The sequence below is a fragment of the Mus caroli genome, chromosome 12 (assembly GCF_900094665.2).
Source record: "Mus caroli chromosome 12, CAROLI_EIJ_v1.1, whole genome shotgun sequence".
Taxonomy (NCBI): domain Eukaryota; kingdom Metazoa; phylum Chordata; class Mammalia; order Rodentia; family Muridae; genus Mus; species Mus caroli.
Genome location: NC_034581.1, coordinates 100,116,564 through 100,142,027, shown reverse-complemented (window position 1 = coordinate 100,142,027; position 25,464 = coordinate 100,116,564). Strand labels below are relative to the sequence as shown.

The 25,464-nt window shown below is 43.9% G+C and overlaps 1 protein-coding gene across 1 annotated transcript in view; it reads left to right on the top strand.

Moving 5' to 3' along the window:
- Atg2b (autophagy related 2B) overlaps positions 1–25,464 on the top strand; it is a 64,535-nt gene that overhangs the window by 14,386 nt on the left and 24,685 nt on the right. Inside the window, exons 5-24 of the mRNA XM_021179653.1 lie at positions 1,130–1,292; positions 3,748–3,927; positions 5,992–6,088; positions 6,626–6,811; positions 7,775–7,929; positions 8,019–8,121; positions 9,537–9,798; positions 11,811–11,961; positions 12,438–12,530; positions 12,643–12,831; positions 16,232–16,505; positions 17,873–17,975; positions 18,250–18,445; positions 18,987–19,129; positions 20,420–20,577; positions 20,889–21,061; positions 21,606–21,756; positions 23,160–23,359; positions 23,507–23,587; positions 25,148–25,254. Coding sequence (XP_021035312.1) covers positions 1,130–1,292; positions 3,748–3,927; positions 5,992–6,088; positions 6,626–6,811; positions 7,775–7,929; positions 8,019–8,121; positions 9,537–9,798; positions 11,811–11,961; positions 12,438–12,530; positions 12,643–12,831; positions 16,232–16,505; positions 17,873–17,975; positions 18,250–18,445; positions 18,987–19,129; positions 20,420–20,577; positions 20,889–21,061; positions 21,606–21,756; positions 23,160–23,359; positions 23,507–23,587; positions 25,148–25,254 — 3,165 coding nt within the window. The remainder of the gene's footprint in view (positions 1–1,129; positions 1,293–3,747; positions 3,928–5,991; positions 6,089–6,625; positions 6,812–7,774; positions 7,930–8,018; positions 8,122–9,536; positions 9,799–11,810; positions 11,962–12,437; positions 12,531–12,642; positions 12,832–16,231; positions 16,506–17,872; positions 17,976–18,249; positions 18,446–18,986; positions 19,130–20,419; positions 20,578–20,888; positions 21,062–21,605; positions 21,757–23,159; positions 23,360–23,506; positions 23,588–25,147; positions 25,255–25,464) is intronic.

Sequence of the window (25,464 nt, the reverse complement as noted above, 5' to 3'; positions counted from 1 at the left end):
GATGCTAAATTCATGTATTGCATAACTTCAGAGCACAGCACTGCTCTCTAAAGTATGCTCTCATCCCATACAGAAGCTGGACGCCCCAGCTAGAGTGTCGTTATACCCAGGGCTATGTGGAGCTTGCCTGGGCAGTCTTCTTAGTTAACTTGAGTGCTGCCACGGTGACGCTCTACAGAGTCTGCGCTTCCCACATGTGCACAGTAGTTAGGCGAGTCTCGGTGTGTGGAAGACTCCAGGCCGTGGTGCTTGGCTTGCCTACTTCTTTAGTGAAAATGGATGATGGTGCTGTTTCTTTTGAGAATTTTGTGAGGATTAAGTCAAGAATGTTGCTCTTACAGGAGCTCTGACAGTGTTGAAGTAGTAACTGTTCAACTCTGGCCATGTTATATGGCCTCCTCACAGAACAGTCCACTGAAGGGCACTGGAGACGTGGCTCAGTGGCTGAGAGCATTTCCCGCTCTTCCAGAGGACCTGAGTTCAGATCCCAGCACTCATGTAGACCAGTTCACAATGGCCTCTAACTCCAGCTCCAGGAGATCCAGTATTCTCTTCTGTCCTTGGGGGGGCAACTGCACATATATATGCAACATAAAACTCACACCTATATACCTATACACATAAATGAAAAAAAATGCATATTGAATATCAAAGATTGACGATATCCAGCTGCCTACCTCTGCCTCCAAGTGCTGGGATTAAAGGACTGTCACCACGCCTGATGAAACAGACTACTACTTTTTTTTTTTAAGATTTATTTATTATTATACATAAGTACACTGTAGCTGTCTTCAGATGCACCAGAAGAGGGCATCAGATCTCATTACGGATGGTTGTGAGCCATCATGTGGTTGCTGGGATTTGAACTCAGGACCTTTGGAGAGCAGTCAGTTCTCTTAACCACTGAGCCATCTCGCCAGCCCCAACAAACTTCTTTTGAGACAGACTCTTGTGTAGGTAGGCAGCTCTTGAGTGCCTGCTCATCCTCCCTCAGCCTCCCTGGTGCTGGGCTACAGGCAATGTTGTTATAGGCATGGTCTTAGGGGCACTACCTATGACGTTTCCTTTTAACTTAGAACACCTAGGTCCCCAGGAGTCTGCCCAAGTGCCCTCTTGTTGTACCTTTCAGGACCGTGTACTGTGACGAAACAGCCGACGAGTCCTCAGGAGTCAATGTGCATCAGCCCACAGCTTTTGCTCATAAATTGCTGCAGCTCTCTGGGGTGTCTCTGTTCTGGGATGAATTTTCTGCTTCAGCAAAATCTTCCCCCGTGTGTTCAACTGCACCAGTGGTAAGGAAAATGAAGCATAATCCCCCAGACAGGTGTGGGGGTGTTGCTCAGTCGGCAGAGGGCTGGCTTAGCATGCATGGAGTCCTAGGTCCCATCACTAGCACTTGGGAGGCAGAGTCAGGGGGTTAGAGATTCAAGGGCATCCTCAGACAGTGAGTTCAAGGCCACCCTGAACTATATATATATATATATATATATATATATGAAACCCTGACTTAAAAAAAACCAAACCAAAACCCAACCCAATAGAACAACTCAAAACATAGTCCTGAGTTTTAGAAGTTTTAAATAAAGTCTGTCAGCCAGGTGTGGGTATCATAGAAATTATTAATAATCCTGGCCTAAGGTTTCTATCCCCTCTTTGGTTATTGAGTCCCCAGATTAAACACACACTCACACACAGTCTTTATACTTATAATATGCCTTAACCAGCACAGTAGCTGGGCAGCTGCCTAGCCTTCATGCTATTAGAATTACCTTTCCTATCAGCAACCCTGAGTTATTACTTTCTATGTTCTATCTGAGCCGCTCTTAACTTCAGTTGGGCAGCCCCCAGGGCCATGTTTTTATGGCTCAGCTAACCCATGGTAGCTTCTCCTTCCTCCTCCACATTCTTCTACCTCATGGTTCTCTCTCCTTCAAGCCTTAGAAACCTCAAACCCACCTATGTCTCTTCTGCCCAGCTATTGGCTGTTGACATCTTTATTTACCAATCACAGTTAACTGTGGGCAGGGTCACTCAGTGTCTTACCTTTGGGGTAACCAGTCTTGGGGGCCCCAAATTAGCATTAGAATATAGTAGCATTAGACCAACCCACCATAGTGAGAGTGCATGTTGTAATCCCAGCATATGAGAGGTTGAAACAGGAGGCTTTCCAGTTTGAGGGCTACTAGTGAGTCTCTGTCTAGGGACTGTTAAATTTTCCTGAATACAACATCCACTAATGAGTTCAGCAAATCTGTTAACACAAATATTCAGCTAGTATATCAGACACCAGCCTTGAACCCCTAAAGCTCTGCCAGCCTGATGCTTGTTAATGGAGAAATGCTTCATGTATATCTGTAGGTAGAATGAGATGTTAACATCTAAGGGAGCTAATGCTAATTGTCTTGATGGGTTTTGGAGTCCGTGTGAAAACCAGGCTCCTGGGCATGTCTGTGAGCAGTCTCTGTGTACATGATTAGATGGGCGGGCTTCCTGAAATGTGGGTGATGTCATTCGATGGGCTGCTCTCAAGGCACAGAAAAAGGAGAAGGAGAGTGAGTGCAGTGCTCGCGGTGGTACAGTGCTGCTTTCTGACTGTGGTGCTGTGTGAAGAGCTGGCCTCCTGCCCACTGCCTTCCCCAGCACAGTGGGATGGATGCCTGGGCCTGGGCTGGAGGGAACCCTTCCTTCCTTAAGTCACTTCTTGTAATGCCACTCAACTGGACACATCATGCAGTGCCCAGCCTTTCTCATTCAGAAGCACCGTTCCCTTCCATGACAAGTGCCTGTCCTCGCGAGCATTAGCACAAGAACCATACCTTAAGTGTTTCCCGTTATTAAGAGGTCTTAATTCTTTGCTGAGCACAGCATTCTTTTATAAGTTACTTTTATAAGTACTTCTATAATTTGCCTTTTGTTTCACAAGTCAGTTCTTTGGGGAGGGCTCTCTCTCTCTCTCTCTCTCTCTCTCTCTCTCTTCCTCTGTGTGTGTGCACGCGAGTGTGTGTGCATGCATATATATGTATTTATTGAGATATAGTCTCTCACTTTGTCATTGTGTGGCTCAGGTTGATCTCAGACTAGTGATTTCCAGTCTCAACCTCCTGAATGCTGGGATTACAGGTGTTATTTCCACATTGGTTTGATTTTCTTACTTATATTGTGTATTATTTGAATAAATAATTGTATACATGTATACACGCATGCACACACACACACACACACACACGAACTTGTGTGTACTGTATTTATGGACGTGTGTGTGGCGATCTGAGGACAGCTGGAGTCAGTTCTCACATGGTCATGTGCACTATAAGACTTGACTCAGGCACCAGGTAGGGACAAGTGCTTTTCCCACTGGGCCATCTTGCTGGCTCTGTTCTGTTTCAGTATTTCCATGATTTGTTTTTATTTCTGGGTGCTATGTTAACACAATACTGCTTCATTTTAGCTACAATGCAAGGCTATGCCCAAAGTAATGATGCAGTTTTCCAAATACTTCATTTTCTTTTGTTTTTGTTTTTGGGATTTCAAGGTATTTCTTTGTGTAGCTTTGGCTGTTCGGGAACTCTGATCTGTAGACCAGACTGACCTTGAACTCACAGAGATCAGCTGCCTCTGGATTAAAGCATGTGCCACTACCACTGGGCGAAATGCTTTATTCTCAAGACGATCTTTATACCTCATACCCTGAATTATTTATGCTAAAGTATTTTAAATGGTTACTTTCCTTTTATTCCCTTATTATAGGAAACTGAGCCAAAGCTGTCACCTAGCTGGAACCCCAAAATTGTTTATGAGCCACACCCACAACTAACTAGAACGTTACCGGAGATAGCACCCTCGGATCCAGTGCAGATTGGAAGGCTACTGGGCAGGCTGGAATTGAGTCTCACTTTAAAACAGAATGAAGTGCTTCCAGGAGCCAAGGTTAGTGTTGTTTTGTTGCTTCTACCAAACTCGAGGTACTTAGTCTATAGGGTGTATGGTGGTTGGTTGCTGTGGGCAAGCGAGTATCTATCTTCACTTTCAGTGTTCTGTCCCAGATTTTCCTGCCTTTTTTTGAATTTCTCTCTCTCTCTCTTAAGAAGTCCTTTATCAGGTCTTTTCCTTGTTGGCTTCTAAGGGGTTGTTAATGGAGCAGATACTGTAGGTAGTTAGCTGTAAATTCTGTAGGGACTGCCCTGCTGTGGCAACATCCTTGGGAAACAAGCTCATGTATGTCTTTGGGGAGTGCATGTGCCATTTCTTAAAGAAACTTTCATGGTTCTCTTTTGGCTAGATACAGTTCTTTACATTTGTAAGCTTTGATTTTTAAGATGTAAAAATTTGTGTAACTATTCTCTGTGTTGCTTTTAGAGTTCTGCATATTAAAGGACAGAGGAACACGTAGCACTTTTGTGTGGTGACATTGTGTTCCACTTCCAGCCAGTCTTGAGTATTTAGAGACACGATTATTCTTGTCTGTACATTAATGTTTTTACATAGTTACTTGAGTATTTATGTATATTTTGTTAAATGTAAATAAATGAATATTATATGGAAACATTAAGTTCTGGAGATCAGCATTGGGCAGCATAGAGCTTGGAAATCGTAACTCAGAATGGTCATAACGGGGCACCATGCCAGATTAGAACTTTATAGTCTCTTCCAGTGTTCCTTAAACCTGAGTCTCTAAGCTGTGTGTTCAGGTGTCTTTCAAGAGTGCATGTTCTGGGGCTGGAGAGATGACTCAGTGGTTAAGAGCACTGATGGCTCTTCCAAAGGTCCTGAGTTCAAATCCCAGCAACCATGTGGTGGCTCACAACCATCTGTAATGAGATCTGACGCCCTCTTCTGGTGTGTCTGAAGATGGCTACAGTGTACTTACATATAATAAATAAATAAATCTTTAAAAAAAAAAAAAAGCATGTTTTGATACCTGAGAGCGTTTCCTCTGGGGTCTGTTGCATCTTACACATTTAGTTTCAGTGGGTGTTTGGGGAAAGTTCTGTTTGAATTTAGAAAAATTTGTTACCACATTACAGAATTGAAAAATTCTTAGTTATTATTTTCAGTGTTCTATATTTTCAAAAGAAAGCAGTGAGTGCTTTGTTCTTTGAATTCCAAATTCAGAATGTACCAATAATGAAATATTTCTATGACAGAAACGAAACTCCTGATTTTCCACTCTAATACAACCCAGAGTGGGATTTAATCCAAGAAACAAAGTTGTTCAGTAACACATTTGCCCACTCTGCCCTGCCTCACTTAAGGATGTGGGCTGGGTGTCACCAAACACTCCGTGTGAGGAGTGCCATGGACAGCCATGCTGTGGAGGGGGTGGAGCCTTTGCATTTGTGTCTCTTAGGCTCAGCTCTGCTGAGGGGCTGTGTGGTCTTTGCTCTGTGGATCTGTTTCCTCGTTTGTAATACAGAGACAGCAATAACTTGAGAGTAGGGGCTGGGTAATGGCTCGGTGTTCACCAGACATAATGAGACAGATGTGAGGGAAAAGTGTGTACAGGGAACAAGGAGGGAAGGGCCCATTAGCACTGCTTTCTGTCTGGGTGTCAGCTGTGCCTTCCAGCCTGTGTGCAGAAGGCAGGCTGCAGCCCCACAGGCATCCTTGAGGCTGGCTGTGCAGTCTCCACGAGGACGCGGCTGCGGCTTAGCTGGGCTTCCAGACTCTAAGTCGGTGCTGAGGATTCGGTTGTTCTGGAGGGTGACGAGTGCTGTGTTCTTGCTGTGTTCTCTGGTCTCCGGAAGATGGAGCTAGGCAAGGCAGACTGCCCGTATGGGTCTGGACGTGCTGATGTGCAATGCCTCAGGCTTTTCCTTCCTGGAGCAACAGTTGCAGGTCTTTAAGCTCTTTTGTTGAGATTGTGTGGATCAATTGTGTGAGGTGAAGCTGCCGAAGACCAAAGGCGATGCTTATCTCAGTGCCATAACCTCTCCCCAGTTCCTGACAACGAGCTGGGACCTATTTATTCTCAACTGTTCTTGTGTTTTTAAGTTGGATGTCGATGGACAGATAGACTCCTTTCATCTATTCCTGTCACCGAGGCAGGTACACCTCCTTCTGGATATGTTAGCAGCTATTGCTGGACCAGGCAAGTATGGCTCTGCTGTGATTATATCCTGTAATTCTTGAAACTCTTAAGAGAAAATATAGAACATAGATGAATTTGTATTCTTTTGGGGTATGTGACATTAAAGGTATATTTTAAGTAGATATCCTGGTTACTTTATTGGATTAGATCTTTTATATTGTATTATAGTTTGGATTTGATTTAGATTATTTGTGTTACATTCATTTTAAAAATTATTTTGACTGTATCTTTGGTTGGGGAATGTTGCATTTGATATTTCATTTACCTCATATAACCAGAAAAAAAAAAAACCATGTAATTTTTGTACAAGGTGGGTAGCACACACAGTATTTTTAGATACTCATATTTTCTAGAGGTAAGAGTTTAGGTTCTTGGCTCCTTGCTTAAAACTGTTGCCGAGCCCTCTGGTTGATGGGAGAGTGGTTTTCTGCCAGTATGGTCACATTGCCATTGGTATTGGATAAGTGGGGTTTGGGAAAGAAATGCTTACGTATCTAAATACAAATTTAATTTTGCTTTCCTTTTATATACTTGTAGAAAATTCTAGCAAAATAGGGCTGGCTAATAAAGACAGGAAAAATCGACCCATGCAGCAGGAAGATGAGTACCGAATTCAGATGGAATTAAACCGGTATTATCTGAGGAAAGATTCCCTCTCTATGGGTGTGTCTTCAGAGAAGAGCTTCTATGAGACAGAAACAGCTCGTACACCTTCTAGCCGTGGTAAGCAGCTCGGGCAGTCTAGACTAGACCTGCATTTTCCCTTGTGTGGAATTAGACTTGATTTGGCTTCTAAGAGAAATCACTTGCAGTGCGGAACAGACCTTCAGTGACGACATTGGTTCTGTTCTGTTGGCCCACATGCACAGCTGCGGGCACCACGCTACCATTTTCAAGGGTATAGGTGGTCTTGAAAGTGATGGTGTTGTCCCTAAGGGAGTCAGTGTGTAAATTGTAGATCCAGACATTAAGTTTGGGGACACCTGTCATCTCAGTGTGCACTCACCTGAGTGTGTGTGTGTGCCTGTGTGTGCCTGTGTGCAGCATACTCCCTTAAGTAGGAAGCATGGCTGACCTTGTTGGTCTGTCACTCAGCCTGCTTTATGTTACAGGGATTTCAGACTGTATGAACACTGTGGATGTAAATACGAAGAAGCTGTTGAAATGTAAAATGTTGAACCAAATAAAAAATTCAAGCCTACTCAAAGAACTTGTAGACATGAGTTTGATTTGTATGATGGTCAGACAGTCACCAGAGAGAAGGCACTGAACTACCAGTGGAGTCCTAACTGTCTCTGGTCCTTCCTTCTCATCCATGAGAAACCAGACTGCAGTTCAGTTACACAATTTCATTATTTACAGTTTGGTGCTGGAGACAAAACCCAGGGCCCCATGTGAGCTGATGCCATTTGAAAATCTGAATTTCAACTTCTCAATTGCTATATGACAAGTAACAATCTGTTGTATTGCTGCTGTTATATAAACCCAGGAAACACTTTTGTGACTGTGTGCCATTGCATGTTTACTGTGCTGCTAAGGGCCATGTGCAGGCATGCTCTTCCTGCAGCAGAGCTGTACAGCTGTGTCTCAGATAACTGGAAGGAAGGTTCTGTAAGTGTGACTAAACGACTTGAACGTGCGCATTGAGGGAATGTGTCATCAATGACAAGGTATATTTCTCTCCAGAGGAAGAAGTTTTCTTCTCCATGGCCGACATGGACATGTCTCACAGTCTGTCCTCTCTTCCACCCCTTGGGGACCCACCACACATGGACCTGGAGCTGTCCCTGACGAGTACATACACCAACACACCTGCGGGGTCCCCGCTAAGCGCCACTGTGGTACAGTATTCCTTCTTTTCTTCTCAGCTTAAAACGCTGCTGCTAAGGGCCTCGCCTTTATTCATGGACTTAAAACTAATCTTTTGTAGCTTCAGCCAACTTGGGGAGAGTTTGCCGACCACAAAGAGCAGCCAGTCAGAGGGCCAGCGTTCCAGTCTGACGTGGTCCACCCGGCATCTTTACAAAAGGCTGGTTAGTGCCCACTGGAAGCTTTGAAAATGTAAAGGGGAAGATGCATTTTGCCATTTTTCTCTCCCTCTTTTCAGAATAAACATCTGATCTGTCTCTCTGTCTATCTACCTACCTTTATGTATCTATCTATATATCTGTCTTTATCATCTATTTATCAGTACTTCTTTTCCTGTGCTCCTGGGGTGTGTACCCAGGGCTTGCACATGGCAAGCCTGCACTCTTTCTATCACATTCTATGTGTGTGTCTTTCATAAGTTTTCTTTTAGCCAAGGAGAGTCACAAAGTTTAGGAAGGAAAGAATAATTGGACAATTCATTGAAAAATATTTAAAAATAGTTACTTACTCATTATATTTCTTTTTTGTTTTTGAGATAGGGTCTCATGTAGCTCAGGCTGCCTAGCTTTGGTCTCACCTGAGCTCCTCCACCTCCTGAGTTCTAGGTTACTAGGTGTGCACCACTATGCCTGGTTCTCAATACATTTACATATATATATATATATATATATATATTTAAATACATAGATATTATGGGGAAATATACAATAGGTTTTACATCATTGCAATTTTAAACTTTCAGTCAACTATCTGATTTGTGTTGTGTATATATGTGTGCATGTGTGTGTGTGTATATATGCCTGTATGTTTGTGTGATATGTGTGCATTCATGTGTGCCTATATATGTATGGTATATGTATTTGTGTGTGTGTGTGTGCACAGTATATATGCATGTGCATACACATGTGTTTATATGTGTAAGCATATTGTGCACATGTGTGTATACATGTTTATGTATATTTTTGTGTGTGAATGTGTGGGTGTGCTTATGTGCACATGTGTGCCTGTGTGTGCTTATGTGTGTATGCAGTGGTGTGTATGCAATGCAAGTGCATGTGGCTGTCATGTTGGACATAAAACTTGACAGTGCCCAGCCAGTGCTCCATCATTATACACTAGCTCGCTGAGTTGTTTTTCACTGCTTCTGTGTTGTTTAAAAGAAAGTTTTAATTTTGATTCTGCATTCCCTTCCCAGAATTGGGTATTGAACTTAGTACTTTGAGTATGCCGGGCAATGCTTTTCCACTGTTCTGCACTCTCGAACCTCATTCTTCAATATTTAACTGAACTAATTTAACTGAACTAATCTCAATGGAGAATTTGGCGTGCAGATTTTGGTTAATCTTGTTTTTTTTTTTTTTTTTTCTCACACAGTTTTATAGTATAAAAGATGTGTCCACACATTTCTCCTTACTGAGGTGGACTCTCGTACTTCAGGTACAAGAATCCTACATGCCAGATGCAGCAGGGTAGCAGTCTATTTAAGATGTCTGCTGTTACTCTGGCTGCTCTGGGCTTCCTCTCCTTTAAAGCTAAGGTAACATCTTGTCATTCTAACTCATAACTTCATGTATTTCAGCTCTCTCCTCTAGGTCTGTTTCAGTGGATGAATCCAGACCTGAGTTTATCTGCAGGTTGGCTCTCGGCATATTCTCCGTCTCTGTGCTTCACATCGATCCTTTGTCTCCAGCGGAAACATCTCTGAACGTCAACCCATTGACACGCATGGCCATCGATTTCTTCTCCTGTATAGAAAAGATGGACCCAGCAATATTTTCGACGGGAGACTTTAAGTCTTTCCGAGCAGTCTTTGCCGAAGCTTGTTCACACGATCACCTTAGGTGAACTCTCATGATTACTAAAGCTACTTCGTAAAGAACCAAATACGCGCTTTTGCATCTGTTTGCCTTTCTGCATTGGTTTTTAATGGCTAATAGTCACTACAGTACTGCAGAGATGATCCGTAGGGTCTCCTTCAGTGGTGTAGTGTGAGAACAGTGCAGCCTCAGCACTGGGTAGTTTGCAGCTCCCTCCCTTTCTTTGCCAAGTTTGTGTGACCACATTTTGCTTCATTCTTGCCACCACTGTTGAAATTATGGGATGGTTCTTTTTGGCCCTGGCAGTGACAGAGGTGATGGTGGTAGTAAGGTTGGGACTGATGAGGGAGAGCTTGGGAAAGGTCCTGTTAGGCCATGAGTAACCAAGCCTGGGCCGAGTTTGCATGCTTCAGTTCCTGCTGATTCTTAGAGCCATGAGCCTTCCTAGTGAGACCTAATCGATGAGCTAATTGAACCAGCAATATAGGACTAGCATGCAAATGCTGTGTGTGTGTATAAAACTTTTATTTTTATGTCTATGGCTGTATGTGTATGGACAGTTGTGAATTGCCACGTGGGTGCTGGGGTTTGAACCTAGATCTTCTGGAATAACCTGGGTTTATTTAATCTTAATCACTGAGCTAGCTTTCCAGCCCCAGTACTGTGTATTTTAATATGTATGGGATCTATAAAAGGAGTAAAATGAGTGATATTTGTATAATATCTGGACAAATAAAATTTGTTTTTGGTGACAGGATCTCATGATGCAGTCTAGTCTGGTCTCAACCTTTGAGGCAGCCAAAGCCAACCCTGGGCTCAAGCCAGCCCTCTTGCTCCTGCCTCCTGACGTGGTAGATGTGAGCCAGCATGCTTGGTTTTAGGTAGTGCTGGGGGGCTGAAGCAGGGCTTCACGTGTGCAAGGCTGGCGCTCTGCGGCTGAGCTGAACCCTTAGCCCTAGCTTGAGGTTTTTAGGTAAGTTTTCTGGAGGGTCAAAATTAACATCTGAAGTAGTTTTTGACTCCCATCAAAAGACGCTCTATAGGTTAAGACCATAGTACTTCTTTTTTTTTTTTTTAAAGATTTATTTATCATATTTAAGTACACTGTAGCTGTCTTCAGACACTCCAGAAGAGGGAGTCAGATCTCACTGTAGATGTTTGTGAGCCATCCATCATGTGGTTGCTGGGACTTGAACTCAGGACCTTCAGAAGAGCAGTCGGTGCTCTTACCCGCTGAGACATCTCTCTAGCCCAGGACCATAGTACTTCTAATAAAAGTATAAAAACATTTTCCCTCAGTTTTGTTAGAGTTCGAAACAGCTTCTGGTAGAAAATATGACCAAAAAACCTGTGAACCTCTCAACTGAAGTTTTAAAAAATTACTGCATGATTTTTGTTCCTTGGCTTTGGAGACACTCTTGACTCTCAGAAACAGTGGTCTTCCTGCCTCGTCTTCCAGATTCCCGAGATTTCAGGTGTTCACACCACGCGCAGCTTGAATGATGTTTTTATTTTTTAGATTGTTTTAAGAAGCCATTTCATACATTTTACAGTTCTGAATTTTTTTTTAAAGAAGTTATTTTGTTTTAAGACAGAGTCTTACCTTGTAACCTTGACTGGCCTGGAACTTGGTATGTACTAGACTGGCCTCAAAACTTGTAGCGATCCATCTGCCTCTGCCTCCAAAGTGCTGGCATTAAAGGCATGTGTGTGCCGCCGTGCCTGGGCAGATGTGAGGTATTTTATCCACTGCAGCATAAGCTTGGAATGTGGAAGAAAGAAGGGCATTGTTGGGCAGTGCAGGCATCCTGAGAGGTGTACCATAGTAGCGCTGTTACAGAGTAGGAAGTGGGAAGCTCAGGACGTTAGGAATATTAATAATGATCACGGCTTAGACTTGTTAGAGTAGTTGTTATTAATTCTTATAATAATATATCACATAGTAATATGCAATGTTGTATACTACTAACATTTGCTTGTTTATGCTATGTTGTTTAGAAGCATGTGGAGACCCTTAAATGCTTCTTTTGTGATAGATTTATAGGTACTGGCATCAAAGTGTCCTATGAGCAGAGACAAAGATCAGCTTCCCGGCACTTTAGCACCGACATGTCCGTTGGGCAAATGGAGTTTTTGGAGTGTCTGTTTCCAACAGATTGTCATTCTGTCCCTCCTCACTACACCGAGGTAAATTCTGGACCACCTTTGGAGTGCTTTTTAGATTTGTTTTGCTTTTTAAAGGAATTGAGTGAACAACAATATTTTTCTTTAAAATGTACCAGCATCATGAAGTGTGTTAGTGCTGCTTTTTATCTTTGAGGTTATTGAAACATTTTAAACTATGTTAGCAAACAGTTTAAATGAAAGGAGAGTTATCTGAGGAGGCAGACAGGTTATGTATGGGCTGTTAGTTTATTTTGTTTTCAAAGTGTTTGCTTAGGTACTGAATGTTTGAACCCTCGCCTGCACTCTGCAGATGAGGTGCTGAGTTTCACAGCACTTGGCAGCTTGGGTGGAGCTGGCTGTTGTGACTGCAGCAAGCCTGTCTCACCTATAGAGCTCCCGTGGTCTGCATGGTTGAGTTCAGGCTAATATGCTGGGTTTAGGTGATTGACTTCAGCTTACTGTCCTAGCTGAAACCCATCTTCATCCTTGTCTTTAAGCTTCTAACGTTCCATTCCAAAGAAGGGACGGATGCCCACCTTCCCGTTTGTCTTCAGCTTCACTATAAACACTCTGAGACTAGAGGACCCCAGGTGAGAGGCCTGTGTGGCCACCACTTCTCTTGTTGTTTGACCTTTATTTTGTCAGTTTTTAACCTCGTTTTACCATTTTGTTAATAATTATATTGTGCTTTTCCTTTTAAAGGGTAATCAAGCAAGACTTAGTTCAGTTCCTCAAAAGGCAGAATTACACATTAAATTAAACCCCGTGTGTTGCGAGCTGGATATCAGTATTGTGGATAGGTTAAATTCCTTGCTTCAACCCCAGAAACTCACTACCGTGGAGATGATGGCCTCGCACATGTATGCGTCCTATAACAAGCATATTAGTTTGGTAAGTATGCAGAAAGTGGTGCCTTAAGCACAAGTAATTTGTACCAGGGACCAGCCTCAGCTTGGAGAGGGGTTCTGAGACGATGACAGACTATTCAAGTCAACTCATGGGTCCAAGTTGATGGCCTGTGTTCTCCTTGAGATGGCTCCCTAGACAGTTCTCTGTAGATAGCTCTTGGCTCTGTAGGCTGCTCGACCGATCAAGACAACATTTCAGACTGTTTTCTCTCTGTTCTGCTCTGTTTTAGACAGCTTTTTCTTGCTATCCTAAAAACTCTCTGACAGGGGAACGCCAGGGCCAAAAAGGGGTAGTGGGTGGGTAGGGGAGTTGGGGGGGTGGGTATTGGGGACTTTTGGGATAGCATTGGAAATGTAAATGAGGAAAATACCTAATAAAAAATTTAAAAAAATAAATTAATTAAAAAAAAATACCCCCCCCCAAAAAAAACCCCAAAACCAAACAACTCTCTGTTGACACATACATCTCGCTTGTTGCTTGAGACAGCTCTCTCTGGTTGGGACAACTCACTCTGCTAGTAAAAATTATTACTAAAAGTTCTCTGGATAGGGATAGCTCATGGGTCTTCTGACCAAAGCCAGAAAAGTTGCTATAAAAAAGCTCCTGGATTTTCCAACCAAGTCAGAAGACCTGTTAGAGAAATTCTAAAAGTAATTCTTGGGTTTTCCCATCAAAATCAGAAAGCTGGAAAAAAGTTCTAAAAGGGCTGTGTTTAGCTTTTAAGTAATTCTTCGGATTTTTTTTCCCCTCCGAGAAAGGGTTTCTCTGTGTAGCCCTGGCTGTCCTGGAACTCACTCTGTAGACCAGGCTGGCCACGAACTCAGAAATCCGCCTGCCTCTGCCTCCCGAGTGCTGGGATTAAAGGCGTGCGTCACCACTGCCCTGCCTAATTCTTGGGATCTTATTAGAAAAAAAGATTCTAAAAGAGCTCAGAAATCCTGCTAGGAAAAGTTCTTGAAGAGCTTTGTACTCTTCAGAGTTCAGATAGCTCAGTTCTTGCTAGAGAAATATTCCAAAAAAGAACTGCTGTCCGCCTTATGCTAGCTCATCTCACTGGACCAAAAGGTCAGTGTTTTCATTTACATATCAGGCCAGTTACTTACTCCAGATTCCCTCTTCACCATCCCACAAATCAGCAATCCAGGACTTCAGCCTTGGGATCTTCCTTGCACCACCACTCCCTACATCTTTTTATCCCCTTCCTTAGCATCTTTCTGACACGCTGGCTCATAGTGCAGCAGCCTCTGCTCACTTAGGCCTGTGAAGCCCCTTATAGAACTTATATTTCATCCTTATGTTTTTGAATAGTTAAGAAATTCTGTATTTTCGCCGGGCTGTGGTGGCGCACGCCTTTAATCCCAGCACTCGGGAGGCAGAGGCAGGCGGATTTCTGAGTTCGAGGCCAGCCTGGTCTACAAAGTGAGTTCCAGGACAGCCAGGGCTACACAGAGAAACCCTGTCTCAAAAAAACCAAAAAAAAAAAGAAATTCTGTATTTTCAAACTCATGATGTTTTAAGAGTTCTTTTTCACAGCCTTAAGCGCTGTCCTGAAGGTCCCAGTGTTTACCATTTTGCTAAAACTTTAGCCACACTTTTGGCCCCTCCCAGACTCATGCTGTCTCTGATTATCATGGAGTCATTAATGTTAGCTGGGAGGATTCCTCTGAGGACCGACCGTGAAAATATGCACATTATTATATAAGCCTTAAACCCACAGCAGCCATCAACATCTGACATGCATGGCGACTCACACTGGCTGGCCCTGTCACAAGTGCAGGAACCATGTCATTCTGACCCTACAGAGAGAGCATGCAGGGCTCAGCAAATATGCTTATTGGGGGGATTATTATGAGAAAGGCCCTATACATTAAATTGACTATTCCAGAGCAATATTATTCATAATAGTAAAAATTAGATATTTTAAAATTATTTTTATCTAAAAATTGTTTTTCTTATTTTTACTTTTTGAGACAGGTCTTTGCATATGTAGACACGGCTGGCCTCAGATTCGCAGAGATCCTCCCTCCTCTGCTGCCGAGGACTAACTTCAAAGGCATGCACCGCCACACCTAACTTAGAAATGACTTCTACAGTTCTCTCACAGTTCTAACCCAGAACTTTATATTTAGACAAGGATGATTTTGAACTTTTTTTTTTTTTCTTTTCTTTTCTCAAGACAGGGTTTCTCTGTATACCCCTTGACTATCCTGGAACTCACTCTGTATACCAGTCTAGCCTTGAACTCAGAGATCTGCCTGTCTCTGCCTCCTGGGTGTTGGGATTAAAGATGTGCACAGTACCGCCTGCCTGGTGATCTGAGCTTTTGCCTTCTCTCTCTATCCCACTATGCACTGATAACAGCGAGGTCAGTTGTTCACTCCTAACAGGATTGCTGTGTGGTATCAGCTGTATGAGAATTCCAGGCACGTGGCACTCTGGCTTCCCTTAGATTGCTGTTAGACGGAATCTAGACAGAAAAGTCACACACAGAAGAAAGGTTACACAGAGAGCTGACAACATGTGGCACAGTGGGGTCAGATTTCTTTCTTTGGATTTTGAAATGTCCTGTAACACACTCAAAGTTTCATTTCATAAACATGACCCAGGTGAAAGGGAAGACCAGGCAGCTCAGGAGTGCTGTGGAGAGTGGGGGCTGAGACTGCGACCCTCTGTGTCATTCTTGTTGGGGTCCAGTACTTTTTTCAACTTTTGTTTGAATGGATGCTTTCGACCATTGCGTATAGTAGTGATTTTTAACTGTAGAAGTTAGATCTGGTTCTTCGTTCTAGCCTCATACTTCCAGAAATAAGACTCAGACTCAAAATATATTTACTAACACCTTGGCCATACAGCTACATTCTTCTCTGTCTAGATTATAATGTAAAATAACCCATTTATTCTAATCTACATTCTGCCACCTGGCTGGTTACCTGTGCTTGGGGAACATGTGTCCGTCTCATCACATCTTCCCGGGTGAATTTTCCTCACCTGGCACTCTCCCAGAATTATTTCTGCCTCCTGTATGTCCCACCTATTTCCTGCCTAAGCCATAGGTCATCAGTTTTATTATTGACAGGTGCCATGTCCATATAGACTAAGTTATTTACATTTAACCCTATAGGGTTTGTTAATAGGCTAGTTTATACCTTTTCCTTGTAGTTTATGGTGAGATTTGGGAGGCTCTGTTGTGCCTGTCTTCATGTTTGTGTACTTTTATATGAAGAGTCAGCTGTTGCCAGAAGGTCTGAATGGGCAGTAGCTGTTACATTTGCACTTGGTGGTGCTAATACGGCAGTGGGTTGTTTGAGCTGTGCATGCTGTGGCCCGTGGGCAGCAGCGATGGCGCACGCTGAACTGCTGAGTATTCCTCATCCTGTTTCAGCACAAGGCTTTCACGGAAGTGTTCCTAGATGACTCGCACAGTCCTGCAAACCGTCGGGTGTCCGTGCAAGTTGCCACCCCAGCCCTGCACCTGTCTGTTCGATTCCCTATTCCTGATCTCCGATCAGACCAGGAAAGAGGACCCTGGTTTAAGAAGTCACTTCAGAAGGAGACCCTTCATTTAGAATTTACGGATCTGGAGTCCAAGACAGAGTTCGTGGGAGGATCCACCCCAGAACAAACTAAACTGGAGCTGACTTTTCGAGAGCTGTCTGGTAAGGCTGAACACACCTGTTCAGTGTGTGTTCACAGAGCAGACTTCATGTAGAACACCGCTCCTCACAACCTAAAATGGCAAATTGGGAGCACAGTTAGAGAATAGAGCAATAGCCCCTTCCCAGAATTGTGTGGAGAATTAAAAACAAAACAAAACGATGCAATGCTTGTTTGCTTTGGTGACCTTCTTATCTTCGTAGGAATGAGTGTGTCAGCATTTTCTGTCATCGAATACCACTTACTGTGTGATAGGGGCTGGGTAGCCTGGGCACCACTCTGCCAGTCCTGTACATGCAGGTCACAGACATGCTGTCCTTTCCAGCAGCAATTAATTGTCACTGCTGATCTGTGGCTGAAGAGGCTGTGTCTCCCTAGCTCACAGTGGTAAGGGCAACTATGATACCTGAGTCCTCTGTCACTACAATACAGCCTTTCCGGGGACATCAGGGTAAAATATGACACAGATCTGCTGCATTCTTGTCCCAGTCACCAGCTCACCTCACACCCGTCAGCAGTCAGAGTTTCCCTGGGCTGTTCTGATCTCTGAGTTTGAGTTTTTGTTGATACTTAAATGGGAATTTGCCAGTGGCATTCAGGAGTGGATGTTTCCGTGCATTCTGCCATCCCTTGCTGCTGTTGGCTGCAGCTTTCTGTTTTACAGGAAGGTTATGAAGAGCAGGGAGAAGGCAGTGTAGTAGTTAGCATGCATACGAAGTACACATCAAAGTGTGCTTGTATCTCTATGTCTTTACTGCTCGGTTAGCTGCATAAGCTTATCTTTATCCTTTCTGCCACACTGGAGACTGAATTCAGAGTCTTACATGCTGGGCAGTTGCTCTGTCTCTGAGCTGTAGCTCTAAGCTGTAAACTTTTCTTCTCTGAAAAAAATAACTGGGGCTAGAGAGATGGCTCAGTGGTTAAGAGGACTTGCTGTAAAACCTCAAAGACCTAAGTTCAGATACCAACACCCACATAACAAGCTGAGCATGGTCTCACCTGTGCCTAAGAGTGGGTAGAAGGCAGTCCCTGGGGCTTGCTGCCTGCCAGCTTAGACAAAACAAGTGCATGCTCCTGCCTCAAAGGAGTAAGATGGCAAGAAAGAGGTTTCCTAACTCCTCAAGTGCACACCAGGAAACCCTTACCAGTATCAGTAGGTAGTGACTGGACATGTTTACTCTAATTATGTATCTTACACAGGAAATACTAGTAAGAATTTTATGTGACTAAAAACTGGCCCATTTGTTAATATCGTGCCTAGCACAGGCCACATTAAGTTAGGACCAATGAGTAAGCACTGCAGAGCTGAGAATGGTGTGTCTTCAGCATGTGAAACTCATGTGGCAGTAAAGCCATCTTGGTTCCATAGGGTCGTTTCAGGAAGAGAAGGGAGGGCCATCTGTCAAGTTCTTCCATGTGTCTGGTGGAGTAGATGGAGACACCGCATCGTCAGATGACTTTGACTGGCCACGGTAAGCAAATGTAGGGATGTAATGGAATTTCCAAAAAGTCACCCTTTGAGTTGGTAAGAATCTACTGCTAGTGGCTTTCCTTTCTGTTTTTACTGCGTTATATGTCGTGAAGTCTACCTGTCTGTAAGTGGGTTGCAGTAGGCATGGGCTTTATACTTATAGGTCAGGCATATCAAATTGACATGTAATCAGTGTTCACTATGTAACCTGCAGAAAGTAAACATGTTGCCATTTATACTTTTATCTTGATTTTTCAAATTATCTTTGCAATCAGAATGGTACTGAAAATAAACCCACCAGCCATGCATTCCATTTTGGAGAGAATAGCAGCCGAGGAAGAGGAAGAGAATGATGGTCACTACCAGGAGGAGGAGGACGGAGGGGCTCATTCCCTGAAAGATGTCTGTGACCTGAGGCGGCCAGCCCCGTCTCCCTTTTCCTCTCGTCGAGTGATGTTTGAGAATGAGCAGGTAAAGAGAATCATGGCGAGCACTGCAGGGAGTTACCCTGCTTGGCCGTGGGGAGATGCTTCCCCGCTTCCTCTCCACCCCATCCTCCCTTCCTTTTTTCTTTGTGTCGCAGGTTGGTTTTGAACTTGTGATCCTCTTGCTTTCACTTCTGAGTTGTGTGATTACAGCTTGTGCAGTACACTTGGCTAGTTATTTTTGAAAGAACACTGTAATCCTGTTACTTGGGAGGTGGAGGCAGGAAGTTTGCAAGTTTGAGACCAGATTGGGAGTCATTACAAGACCCTTAAACAACAGTAACATCACCAGCAGCAAGAACTCCCCAACAGCAATAACAACAACAAAAATAATCTGTGTGGTTTTTGTACTTCTTTGTAACTCTTGTCATCTATTTTTCTTGATGTATATTCTCCCTAATTAAAGGTTATGTTTTATTTAATTGCTCACATAGTAAATGTTATAGTAATTTTAAAAATGCTGCTACAATTTTAGACATAGGTTGCTTCTTTGGTGTGCTGTCTCACATTACACTGTTGTGTTGTAGATGGTGATGCCGGGAGACCCTGTGGAGATGACGGAGTTTCAGGACAAAGCCATCAGCAACTCGCACTACGTGCTGGAGCTCCTGCTGCCCAACATCCACCTGACGCTGCCCAGCAAAGGCTTCTATGAGAAGCTCTATAACAGGTGCGCGGGAGCTCCCAGCACCCAGCCTCCAGCTCCTGCTTTGATACTGTTTAACATGCAGTTGATGGTGTCCGTGGAGCTGAGAGTCCCAACTGTGTCAGAAAGAGCACCACCAACACCTCCCTCCTAACAGCCAAAACAACAAGAATAGTTCATAAATTGTTTGTATAGTTTATAACTCCAAGATTGATTGATAACTGTGTTCTCTGCATGTATGTTCTCCTGTGTTGTGGGTGTGTGAAATGCTTACCTCACCAACCTGTGTGCTGCCTGTTGACTGTCTGCCAGCGAGCTGCTGAGAAGTGCTGGTTTCAGTGGTGTGAAGAGCATTAGGAGATTTGAATAGCAGGCCAATAGGCACTGGCTAGGTTTCTCAGGTTTTTTTGTTTTGTTTTTTTGTTTTTGTTTTTTTCGAGACAGGGTTTCTCTGTGTAGCCCTGGCTGTCCTGGAACTCACTTTGTAGACCAGGCTGGCCTCGAACTCAGAAATCTGCCTGCCTCTGCCTCCCGAGTGCTGGGATTAAAGGCGGGTGACACCACTCCGGGCTTTTGTGCGTGTTTTATATTTGTGTTTATATTTGTGTTTGTATCTGTATTTGTGTGTGCATGTTTGTATATGTTTGTATTTGTGTGTCTTTGGGAGCTGAGTCTAATCTTGAACACCAGCTTTTCTTCTGCTTGGCAGTGTATCTTTGGGGAGATCACTTAAGCTTTAAGTGGTGGCTTCTTCATGAGTCAGTGAGTCTGGGGTAGCGAGTCTCCCGTCTGTTACGAGTGTCCCTATAGCAGTTTGCCAAGTGAAAGCTGTCAAGCACCTCAGCAGTCTTCCTATTGTCATCTGGGAGTGGTTTGTTTGTTTGTTTGGTTGGTTGTTTTAAAAAAGAGAAGGTCTTACTGTACAGCCCTGGCTGGTCTGAAACTTGCTGTGTAGACCAGGCTGGCCTGAGACTGCTTCTGCCTCTTAGGATTGAAGGCATACTTCACTATATCTGACTGAGGTTTTCTCTGTAGTTTGTTCTCTCACCTTTAAAGTGTTCTCAGCAGTGTGATTAGGGCGTTCAGTGTATTGACATGGCTGACACTAGGTGATGTCTAATTAGGGTCCAGTCTCAGATTCCTTTCTCTGCTCTTGCTTTCCCATTGAAAGCATGTGACTGCTGTTTTAAAGCCCCTTCACAGGGTTGTTTTCCATTTCTGCTTGAAACCTTATTTCACACAGGATCCTGGAAAGAGGGTTCTCCGTCTGTCTCCACTGACAAGTTTCCTGTTCATCTTGTGCTTTGTGTCTAGGATCTTTAATGACTTGCTTCTCTGGGAGCCAACAGCTCCTTCACCAGTGGAGACACTTGAAAACGTTTCCTATGGCATCGGACTCTCCGTGGCCAGTCAGCTGATCAACACCTTCAGCAAAGATAGCTTCAGTCCCTTTAAATCTGCAGTTCATTATGGTAATGTATTTTTACATTGGTTCTGGTATAACACCTTATTTCTAAGTCTCAGACTTGTTTTCTATTTTTATGCTATAATTTCTTTGGAAATTTCTATGACTTTCCCCATGTCTGTGTCTATGCTGACAAGAACTTTGCGGCTCAAACATGGAATCTTTGGAGTGATCATGTACATGTTTGATATTCACTTGGAGGCCCCTCTCCCTCATGGTTCTGTCCTTTGTGAAAATGCAAAGTACTGTTGTGGTCATTGTAAGCTGCTGCCTTGCTTAGCTGTCAGAACCTGTAATCGTAGGTCTTTTCCCGCATAGATGAAGACAGTGGATCTGAAGAAGAGACTTTGCAGTATTTTTCTGCTGTTGATCCCAACTATCGTTCCCGTAGGAAAAAAAAGTCGGACTCTCAGAACAAGAACTCTCAGAGCTTCCTCTCAGTGCTTCTGAGTGTCAATCATGGACTAATGGCAGTGCTCACTGATGTAAAGGTATGGCTGCGCAGTCTCCTATAATCAAGTGGGGTGAAGTTGTGTTAGTGTGGGGGATGGGGAGCAGTGTTCCAGGATGCCAGAGCTGGAACACAGCTGCTTTGGGGGCTAGCTTTCTCTGCTGCTCTAAGGCTGTGTAGCCTCCCTGTAGACAGCACCCGCTAAGTCTGCCAGTGAGGGCAGTAATTGTAGCTTTTTTTGCCTCATTTTAAAAGAGGGTGAAGCACAGCTATTTATTAAAGAGGACTTATTCACATTATGCACACACATTATTCAGCGTTTTGTCCCACTGTATCAAATGGCTCAAGAATCAGACTGCTTTGTGTGGTGTGGAAGAATTTCCTGAGTTAGATTCAGAATGAGCATGCCAAGACACAATCTTCCTGCATTTAAATAATGGTTGTCCGGTATGAAGCTCAGTGACCAAGAGCCTACCTACTATGTGCAACTACTGTGTGTTTTAGGTTCTATCTACAGTACTGAAATTTGACCAAAAAAAAATAAAAAGTGACTTATAACCCCCCACCCCCGATTGTTTTGTTAGCAAGAGAATGGAGATCCAATGGAAAGTAAGCATGGTGAATTCTGGTTAGAATTCAATAGCGGCTCGTTCTTCTGCGTGACAAAGTATGAGGGCTTTGAGGACAAGCACTACATCTGCTTGCATTCCAGCAGCCTCAGGCTGTACCACAAAGGTAGGGAATTGTGCATCTTCCTCTCCTCTGTTTGGCGAGTGAATTTCCTATCTGTTAAAGACAGTTTTGAGAATACAATGTGGATGTAAGTTTTATTCTGTTGGGAGTTCTGGTTTTGTTGTCAAAATCATACTTATAGATTAAAATTTTTTTGTTTTGAGACAAGGTCTCACTGTATAGCCAACACTGGTCCTGAACTTGAGATTCTCCTGCCTTAGCCTCTCAAGTTCTAGGATTCAAGACACACTACCTCACCTGACTAAAACTTAGAAATTGTGAGTTGTTGCCTGAATCACTCTGTGAATAGGCACAAAGATACAAAAATCTTGTTTCCCTAGTATTTCAGAAGCTTAGTTTATTTTTGTTTTTTTATTTTCTGAGTTTTTGCTCTCAGTTTTACCAACAATCACAAAGAAGTAGGTCGTTGCTGCCATGCTGGCCTTTGACCCTATGCCACCAGAACCATGCTGGGTTCTGTGGGGATCTTTGCAAACACAACAACCAGTAGAGTAATTGATGGTGTGAGGCACGAAGAAAGTCTAGTTCAACACATATCAGTAGCCAGTGTGGTTCAAACTGCAGAGTCTGTGGGCAGTTTATTTGAGGCATATTTCAGTACAACATCGTTTGGAACAGTCTCCTGCTGTAACAGCCCTGTGTGCAGTGAAACTCTCCTCAAAGTGCATGTCATTTCTTCCATGGAGAAGGCTTGTATAGATAGACCATCTTAAGGGCCTGAGGAAGATCTGGTGCGGTCTTAGTCATACAGTGGTGCAGAATCCCCTACCTCCAGTCCTGTTTGTAAGAGTCTGGGGAACCAGGTATGGCCCTAGAGAGAGCATAGGAGTCACCAGACCATTAACTGACTCCATTTCCAGCCTCCTGGGCAGAAGACAGGTTCTATATCTCTTCCTTTGAAGAGACAACCCTGTATATTAACATTCCTGGTTTATTAGTGGTTGTCTGTGAGCACTAGGACCTCTGTGCACCCAACAAGGTTCAAAGAAATATAGACTTGTCCTGGAAATTATGTTAGAAATGCTCTGAATCTCAGATGTCTCTGATAGTGAGCTGCCGCAGTGGATGCTCTGTGCCTGACTCTTGGGACGGGTTACCATCAGAGCACAGGTGAGCCAGAATCAGGCATGAGTGACCTTGACTCTGTTGTCTGAAGAGCACACAAGACAAAAATGAGTCATGTGCAGAACTATATGCTCCCTAATGTCTCATTTAATGTATGTGGGCATTGCCTACAAATGCCCAGCTACTTCTGATTCTGAGTCGCTTGGGTAAAGCATACTCAGCCTGCACAGAGAGTTTTGTTGTGAGCTGTGAAAGTCCAAACAATTACGGAGCTAATTTCAAGTGATCATGTTGGTGTTTTTATCTCAACATGTGTCTAGGCATGGTAGATGGAGCCATTCTCCCTACAGAGACGCGCTTGCCCTGTTCCACCCGCCCACACTGGCTGGAACCTACAATTTATTCCTCTGAAGAAGATGGCCTCAGCCGAGCTGCCTCAGATGGGGTTGGGGGAGACAATTTGAATATGCTTTCAGTCGCAGTGAAGATACTGTCTGATAAGTCCGAGTCCAACACGAAGGTGTGTGCCTTATACTGCTAGCTAGGCGTATTGACTTGCTTGCTCTCCACGGTGACTGTATGGGTGGCAGCACCTTTGTTTTCTTGGAAAAATTTGAGTTGGGGATTCTGTGGATTAATGTGGTCTTTGTGTTGTCCTGTGGTGCAGGAGTTCCTCGTGGCTGTGGGGCTGAAAGGAGCCACTCTACAACACAGGGTGCTGCCTGCCGGACTCAGTTGGCACGAGCAGGTAAGAGCTGTCACCTGTCAAGTACTTTAATAGCATTTACAAGTCACGACGCCCAGAAGGCAGGTGACTTTTTGCTTAAATTGCGGTCCCTATAGCTTCTCAGTGTCAGCGTTGCTGTTGTTAGATCAGTCAGGAAAAGACGCGCATGTAGAATGCCCAGCCTGGGAGAGCAGCAGTGGTGCTGAGTTCTGAAAACCAGGGTTAGGGTTAACAATACGCTTTTTGTCTGTCTGCCTTCCTGCCTTCTTAGCTACCTTTACCTACCTACCTACCTACCTACCTACTTATTTTTCCCATGTTTGGGACTAAGCCCAGGGCCTCACACACACACTGAGTGGTCTACTGCCCACTAGACTGCAAAGCCTTGCGTTGGACCCCAGCAGCACATGAATGCAGCAGACGTCCAGGACATAGAGTTAAGGAAGCCGAGGATGACACTCAAGTTCCTACTTCCTTAGCTCTGCCTCCTGAAGAAACCAGATTTTTGAAAAGTAATCTTCAACAAAGACTTTCCAAGAATTGTTCTGAACAATATGTCAGTTGTATGATTGTGCATGCTTTTTATTTTCATAAGACAGGGCTTTCTCCCATCCAGGTACTAAGTACCAGTCTAGTCCTGTTTAGCTTCCAAGACTGGAGGAGATTGAGAGTGTTTATGGTGGCATGACCACAGACGTAAGGTGGGGTTTCTAAGGTGTCTGTGGCATTCAGTGATTGGATGTGACTCTTCATTTCAAGTTCCACTTTAGCCTTGTAATTGTGCTACGTAAGGGGCACAGGCTGTGATACACACACACACACAGTCAGACACCAGGCTGTGATAAGCACACACACACAGTAAGACACCAGGCTGTGATACACACACACACACACACACACACGCACACACACAGTCAGACACCAGGCTGTGATAAGCACACACACACAGTAAGACACCAGGCTGTGATACACACACACACACACACACACACACAGTAAGACACCAGGCTGTGATACACACACACACACACAGTAAGACACCAGGCTGTGATAAACACACACACACACACACACACAGAGTAAGACACCAGGCTGTGATAAAACACACACACACACACACACAGTAAGACACCAGGCTGTGATAAACACACACACACACACAGTAAGACACCAGGCTGTGATAAGCACACACACACACACAGTAAGACACCAGGCTGTGATAAACACACACACACACAGTAAGACACCAGGCTGTGATAAACACACACACACACACAGTAAGACACCAGGCTGTGATAAGCACACACACACACACACACACACACACACACAGTAAGACACCAGGCTGTGATACACACACACACACACACACACACACAGAAAGACAGTTGCTATAGACAGGTAAGTGCATCTCTCCTCCTCTTCCGCATCCCTGTCAGGCACACACTTTCACAATGAATCCCTTCAGAACAACAGTGTTTTCTTAGAGTATCTTAAGTCACTCTGTTACGTATTTGTTAAATGTATTCTAGCAAAATGTTATTTCTTTTAAAGCAGGTAGTTATGTCTTTGTGATTATAGATTTTAAACTTCTTAAATATTGCTGATGAACCTGTTTTGGGATATAACCCTCCAACTTCATTCACAACTTTCCACGTCCATCTTTGGAGCTGTGCACTTGATTACAGGTGAGTCCATTGGAACAAAGAACAGTTTTACTTAAAACACACTGAGTTTAGAGCCACCAAGCCTGATAACCTGAGTTCATTTCCTGGGATCCAGTCATGGAAGAAAAGAACCAACTCCCGCCGGGCATGGTGGCGCACGCCTTTAATCCCAGCACTCGGGAGGCAGAGGCAGGCGGATTTCTGAGTTCGAGGCCAGCCTGGTCTACAGAG